Source organism: Colletes latitarsis, chromosome 14 (genome assembly GCF_051014445.1).
Source record: "Colletes latitarsis isolate SP2378_abdomen chromosome 14, iyColLati1, whole genome shotgun sequence".
In the NCBI taxonomy this organism is placed as follows: Eukaryota; Metazoa; Arthropoda; class Insecta; order Hymenoptera; family Colletidae; genus Colletes; species Colletes latitarsis.
Genome location: NC_135147.1, coordinates 16,116,468 through 16,124,312, shown reverse-complemented (window position 1 = coordinate 16,124,312; position 7,845 = coordinate 16,116,468). Strand labels below are relative to the sequence as shown.

Here is a 7,845-nt window from a genome sequence, read left to right as displayed (position 1 = left end):
TATAACCTTTCAAAGTTAAGTCAGTTCTTTCGATGTAAAATCTTTGCGAAAGAAAAATCGATTCATTAGAAGTACATACATTAGCTCAAGATTATCGACATGCCAACTATTAATTACTAATAGTAAACAATCCACTGAAGGGATAATTGAAAATGTAGATATGAAAAGTTGTATTGAAATGGAAGGAAGACACATTCAACGTGACAAAGTTTGCGTCTATGAAGCAATCTTTGTTGATAATTAGCTGATGTACCTACTTTTAGTGAATCAATCCTTGTTTATATTCAATGTATCACAGACTTGTTTACGAATTTAAATATTCATAAATATTGAAAATTAATTGATATCGAAAGAATTGATTTTAAGACCTGTATTCATAAAACATGTTTTGCTTCTCTCGATGAGTATTGTTATAGATCCTCTTTTCACCAGCTTGTATATTAATATAGTAGTACCTCGATTATTGCACGAGCATCTCATTTGTGGTCCAATACTAATATAAAATGTAATTTATTCAGGTCTAATAAACCATACAACAAAATTACAAAGGTAACGAAGAAGAGATGTTTTATAAAACTGTTTCGATAGTAATACACAAGCATGGGAATTCCCCGCGACAGACTGGCGAGCCCTACTTGGGGGTTCCCCTACGATCAGTACTCCAACGTAAAGCGCCATCATGCGGCCATAAGCGTGCCACATCATTCGTCACGTAGTGTCGACAAATGGTGGAAACTATTGCTAAATGAGTAAGGTTGGAGGTAATACTACTAATTGGACTGGTTCCCTCAATTATTTCAAGAAAGTCCCAATTTCTTGCAATAATCGAAGTACTACTGTATCATTTTCTACGCAAAATGACTTTTCGTAGAATTCACTGTACCTAAAATAGCGAATAAGGTATTAGGATACCTGCTTAGTGGTTTTATTGTTTGAACACCAGAACTACTGACAATAATAGTGTATTTATTTGTACCAAAGGAATTAAAGACAAAGAATTTAAAAAATTAAAACTAAATTAAAATTAAATAAAGTAAAGTAAATAAATTAAGTAATAAAAATTAAATAAAGTAAGTAAATTAAAGCTACGTGAAGAAATGTGCAAACGGAAATAATTTATTCATTCTCTTATAGAAAACTACGGTTTTTTCAGAAATTCAGTCGAGTAAATTTTTTACAAACTATTAGAAATTACGAATGGGTCATTTTGACTCATTTGGTAGTTCTAGTGTTAAGATACCATAATTGTGTGCATATAATATTGGAATAAATATAACTAATCCTTACCTTGCGATGATCATTCGGTGTTAAACAATTGTCAACAGTTATATTGTAAGAATTTGATCAATATATAGGGTGTTCGGTCAATCCTGGGAAAAGATTTTAATGGGAGATTCTAGAGGCCAAAATAAGATGAAAATCAAGGATACTAATTTGTTGATTGAAATTTCGTTAAAAAGTTATAGAAACATTTCCAGACAGAAATTATATTTTCGGTAAAGAATTTTTTTCTCGAAAGTGTGTAGGATTTCGGGTGTGTGTCTACTCATCAAAAATAATTGTAATTGACCCCTTCAACTGAAAATAATTTTTCCAAAATAATTTGTAATTTTTTTTTCGCCGAAAAATTTCAACAACCCCTGTTGATTTTTCTTAAAACTTCGTTTTTCATTTTTAATAATTTTGTTTCAAGCTCTACAGAAAAGATGTATCATACTTTTTTACAAACACACATGAGCTCTAGTTCGCTACTAAATTTCAATGAAATACGTTCGCTATTGTAGAATTTATGGTCGTTTGAAAATTGGACCATTTTTATGGGGTTTTGTCTCACCTTACGGGGTCAGAGAACAAGTTTTCTAATATTCTTGGAATTTCTACATATTCCTCACTAAAATATGTGTTGTTTGCCTTTCGAAACATTAAAATCCCTTAATTCCTTCAGAAGTTATGATATTTTAAACATTTGCATGAAATTTCGAGGAAGCATTTCTGGCCAGAAATTATATTTTCGGTAAAGAATTTTTTTCTCGAAAATGCGTAGAATTTCGGGGGTATGAATATTGACCAAAAATGATTATAATTAACTCTTGCAATTAAAAATAATTTTTCCAGAACGATTTGAAATTTCTTAATTCTGTCGAAAAATTTCACACCTTCTCAAATTTTTTTCTCGAAAGTGTGAAGGAATTCTGAGGTATGTGTATCCACCAAAAATGTTTGAATGATTTGAAATTTTTTAATTTAATTTTTTAATAACTTTTTAACGAAGTCTCAGTCAAGAAATTAGTGTCCTTGATTTTCGTCTTATTTTAGCCTCTAGAATTATTATTCAAATTTTTCCCAGGGTTGGCCAAACACTCTCTATGTAAATAAATACCTACATTTTATATATTAGTGTACCAATAGTTAAGTAGATAAATCATTGCTTACCTGTGTATCGTTCAGTCGCTGGCAAAGGATTTCCCGCATAAACTCCATTCCAAGTTATTAAATAACGAGGTTTATTATCCATATATACAAACGTTTACATGCTGTTTAAAAATTTCGACGAATTGGCTGACCACGAGACGTGGTAACGCGTTTATTTCCACGGTACATCAACATTCTCACGATTTTCGTACAGGAAACCTCCGTCTGGTATAAGAACATTCAAGGAAGGAAATTTATTGTCTATGTACAAACGTCGCGAATCGAGTCGTCCGCGACGACGAGGGTCTTCTTTGTCCGTTGATCCTTTTTACATCTACTTACGGTTACTTAGCCTAGGTGAAAAATAAGATCGAGTCTTCGACAGTTCGGGAGGAAATCTTAAGGATACTTATTGTCTATTTACAAACGTCTGCAAGTGTGTTCGACGCTTTTGGCATGAGTCGATGCAAATGGATTCGCGTGAAAGTGTCGCCGTCGATCCTTCGTTTCCCTCGATTTATCTGGAAACTCAGCCTGAATCAATCGCGTACGAATAACTTCATCCACCTTGATATTTCACGTTCTTTATTTTTCGTACGAGCGCCCTTTTCCAATCGTGCTGGAAACGGACAGAATTTCAAGCAACAGTTACCGATCTCGAGATCGCGTACGTTCGATCCAAGTTCCACAGTCGTTTAATAGAAGGACGCGAAGGTTTGCCGATTCGAACCGTCTATATACAACTTTCCTGAACGCGTGAACTTCTAGTGTAAATATCCATGGTACGATGGACAGAGAGCGTGCTGGGCCGCATCGGGCTCAGACTTATCTCCACTTTGTCCAGGTAACCGTTTGGATAGATCCAGGAGTCTTTGGTGTGTAAAACCGACGAGGGTGACGGATAATCGAGATCCTCCATACGGCCAAAGTTATTTGTCCTTTCCGGTCTCGTGGCCCTGCAGTTCGGCTCGAAGATGTCCGGTCTCTTCTCCGCCTTGTTTGGAATCACGTCGGGATCGTCGTCGGGCATATCCGTGGATATTTGACCCTTGGCCTCGTTCCTGGAATCCTTGTTAAGCGGTACTATCACTACCCGGTCCTCTTTGTTACCGTACTGCACGATTTCGGTGTGCGCCTTCATCGTCTGCATCGGGTGGTTCCGACGATACAAGGTCACGGTTATCCCGACAGTCAGAATGCACATGGCCGTTATCCCGCCGGCGAAACAAGCTACCAGGAGGCTGTAGTCCGTGCTCTCGTCCGGGGTTTCGAGACCTGGGGACAAAGGAACACGTGACTCACGCGAACTTGATCGTTATCGAGCCCCAGAGTCGGAGGTTTCGATGTTGGAGAATAATCGAACGACGGCCATTAAGGCTGGAAACAGACCAGCGACTTTTGTCGTTACGACTCTATGTTTTTTCCTTGTTTTTCAATTAAAACGACGAAGACGGACAATAACTTGTGCCGTTAAGGAGTTACTACAGTAAAAGTTGTGTTACTGTTAAAATTAAAAATTTATATTTCTGTTAGAAAAATGGACTAGCTTATTTCTCAGGCACTGGATAGATGTCCAGTCATCGCCTGCTGAGAAGCAGTAAATGTTTGAGCACATCGCAAATGTTTCGTTGCGACATCGTTACATGTCAAACGGAACAGTTCTGTACAGCCATTTTTGCTTTTATATAAATTTCTATTTTGTTCGTTTATTATTTCGTATCCTGACCTCATCAACAATTTCTATGTATGAAATGCATACAACCCCTAAAATAGTAATTTTAAAGAATCCACTACATGGCCCTCTTCTTTTTATTGTTTCATTATACACTGTGCTTCTACTTCGATTAATAATTTTACTAATTCTATTATAATTTTGTTTGTTTTTATAGTGATAAATAACTAATTCACGCTCCGCTACGTTTATTGTATTTTAAGCCTTTTTTATTGATTTTTTGGCAGAACAATGCATTTAACATGCTGCTAAATCAGCTAAATTTAATCATTGCTATGCATTGCTACACAAAGACAGTTGGAGATTCACCGGATTTCCAATGCTCCAAACGGTGTAGGATTTCTACTGACAGCTAAGTTTTATATGCAACCTCAAATTTTATTTAATTTACTGAGTACTATTAAAGATTTTTTTGTATTGTTGTTATGTATCAAATAAAGAAACACACTATACAGGGTGTTCAGCCACCCCTGGGAAAAATTTTAATGGGAGATTCTAGAAAACAAAATAAGACAAAAATCAAGAATATCAATTTGTTGATAGAAGCTTCCTTAAAAAGTTATTAAAAAATTAAAGTAAAAAATTTCAAATCGTTCTAAAAAAATTATTTTTGGTTGCAGGGGTCAATTACAATCATTTTTGGTCAATACACATACCATCGAAATCCTACGCACTTTCGAGAAAAAAATTCTTTACCGAAAATATAATTTCTGGCCAGAAATGGTACTCCGAAATTTCATGTGAATCTTTGAAACATCATAACTTCTGAACGGATTGGACGATTTTAATGTTTCAAAATTGGAATCAACACGTATTTTGGTGTGGAATATGTAGAAATTCCAAAAATATTCGAAAAGTTATTCCTTGACTACGCAAAATGAGAAAAACCCCATAAAAATGGATCAATTTTCAAACGACCATAACTTCTACAATAGTGAATGTATCTCAATGAAATTTAGTATGAAAGTAGAGCTTATTCATATCTACAAAAAAGCATTAAACAACTTTTCAGTAGAGCGTCAAATAAAATTACGAAAAATGAAAAATGAATTTTTAAGAAACATTGACAAAGGGTAGGTGCCTAAATTTTTTGGCGGAAAAAAGAAATTTCAGATCGTTCTGGAAAAATTATTTTCGGTTGCGGGGGTCAATTACAATCATTTTTGGTGAATACACATACCCGTGAAACCCTACCCAGTTTCGAGAAAAAAATTCTAGTATGTACTGAAATTTTTAAACGACATTAAAAAATTTCAAACCATACTAAAAAAATTTATATTCAGTTGGAAGGATCAATTACAATAATGTTTGGTCATTATACATATCCCCGAAATCCTACGCACTTTTAAGAAAAAAATTCTTTACCGAAAATATAATTTGTGGCCAGAAATGGTACCCCGAAATTTCATGCAAATGTTTAAAATATCATAACTTCTGAAGGAATTAAGGGATTTTAATGTTTCGAAAAGCAAACAACACATATTTTAGTGAGGAATATGTAGAAATTCCAAGAATATTAGAAAACTTGTTCCTTGACTCCGTAAAATGAGAAAAACCCCATAAAAATGGTCCAATTTGCAAACAGCCATAACTCTTACAATAGTGAATATATTTCAATGAAACTTTTTTCTAATGTAGAGCTCATGGGGACGCACAAAAAAGTATGAGACAATTTTTCTCTAAGGCGTCAAACAAAATTATTAAAAATCAAAAACGAATTTTTAAGAAAAATCGACAAGGTGGGTAGGTGCCTAAATTTTTCGACGAAAAAAAAATTTCAAAACGTTCTGAAAAAATTACTTTTGGTTGATGGGGTCAATTATAATCATTTTTGATCAATAGAAATACCCTCAAAATCCTACTCACTTTCGAGAAAAAAATTCCTTACCGAAAATATAATCTGAGGCCTGAAATAGTTCCTTGAAATTTCATGTGAATCTTTGAAACATCATAACTCTTGAACGGATTGAAAGGATTTTAATGTTTCAAAATGCAAACAACGCGTATTTTGGTGAAGAATATGTGGAAATTCCAAAAATATTCGAAAAGTTATTCTTTGACTTGGCAAAATGAAAAAAACCCCATAAAAATGGTCCAATTTTCAAACAATCATAACTCCTACAATAGTGAATATATTTCATTGAAATTTTGGGAGAAACTAAAATTCATGGATACCTACAAAAAAGTATTAGACAACTTTTCTGTGGGGTGTTAAACAAAATTATTAAAAATCAAAAACGAATTTTTAAGAAAAATCGACAAGGGGGTAGGTGCCTAAATTTTTCGACGAAAAAAAAAATTTCAAATCGTTCTGAAAAAATTACTTTCGGTTGAGGGGATCAATTACAATAATTTGTGGTGAATAGACCTACCCCCGAAATTCTACCCATTTTCTAGAAAAAATTTAGTTCGGTCGGAACTTTAAACGTTAGTAACTTTTTAACGAAGCCTCCATCAACAAATTAGTATTCTTCATTTTCGTCTTATTTTGGCCTCTAGAATTTTCCGTTAAAATTTTTCCAGGGGTGGTCGAACACCCTGTATAATATATCTGTATTATGTGTGATAACCAAATATATGTATATTGAGTTATGCGTGCAAGTGGAATTATTCAACACCTCCACAAAATCTTACTAATGGTGTTCCTCTCGTTCCCCAAGCTTCTCCTTGAAATTATTTACAAATATTTGGCATATTCTGCCATGCTCCATTTTTTTTATTTTTATTTGAATATTCGTTACATACAATGTCTCATATTACAGCATGATTTCTCACTTCCTCCATAAATAATTCAGTGTCCAAAGTATTGTCATGGTTGTACAATATTGACAAGACGTTTGGTTTCAATTTCATGACATGTCATCGTCCAACAAAGAAAAACATAGGGTCGTAATGGCAAAAGTCGCTCGTCTGTTTCCAGCCTAATGCGTACTGTTTTCGAACGCGTTTTTTTTGTTGACAATTGTTGTTCGAAAATTGCTAACCAGTCTCCTGTATCGAGGAATCGGGAATGGATTTTATATTCGAAGACAGCCAATGTTCCCAGATAATTGAATTTCATAATCGAGGAGCCCGCAGTTTCGAAATTTCACTGCGATACGCCCGGCTATGTTCAACCAATTAGAAATGTAATTAGAACTCGTTCGCTTGATCGCGATGGATTTTGCAGGTACGTGGTCAGAGGTTTAATTAACTGTATTATAAGAGAGTTCATTGTTATAAATTGGAACAATGTAGTTTCAATTCTTCCGAATATATTTATTTAATTGATCGAATGAAAGAATAATGTTATCGCATTTTCAAATAGACGATAAATTAAGTTTACCTACAAAGTAATCATTTCAGAGCCGCATAATTAGGTTTCAGGAGTGTCTTTTGCAAAATTCATAATCGTTTCTTAATCCAATATCTGTAAAAATGAGATTACGAAGGATAACGGAACCATGTAAAGTAAATTTACATATTAAAATTATTTGAATAAAGCATGCTAAAGTGGCGTTGCAATATCCAGCTGCTCTTTATCAAAGATTATATTGTATAATAAATGGCCTTCTGCTATTTTCAAATATTCAATCTGCGATGAGCTTTTCCAAAGTCATACATTAAATACTGGAACAATTATATATATTAAAATATTAAAAATCAATGTATTGAATTAGCGATTTTTTTAAACATTTACGCATATTCCAATTTGATACCAA

General features: G+C 33.9%; 1 protein-coding gene across 1 annotated transcript in view; it reads right to left on the bottom strand.

Annotated features, from left to right (window-relative positions):
• Positions 1–2,526: 2,526 nt before the first annotated feature.
• LOC143350311 (neural cell adhesion molecule 2) overlaps positions 2,527–7,845 on the bottom strand; it is a 146,178-nt gene continuing 140,859 nt past the window's right edge. The window contains exon 9 of the mRNA XM_076782342.1: positions 2,527–3,687. Within this exon, the coding sequence (XP_076638457.1) occupies positions 3,146–3,687 (542 nt within the window). The 3' untranslated portion in view covers positions 2,527–3,145. The remainder of the gene's footprint in view (positions 3,688–7,845) is intronic.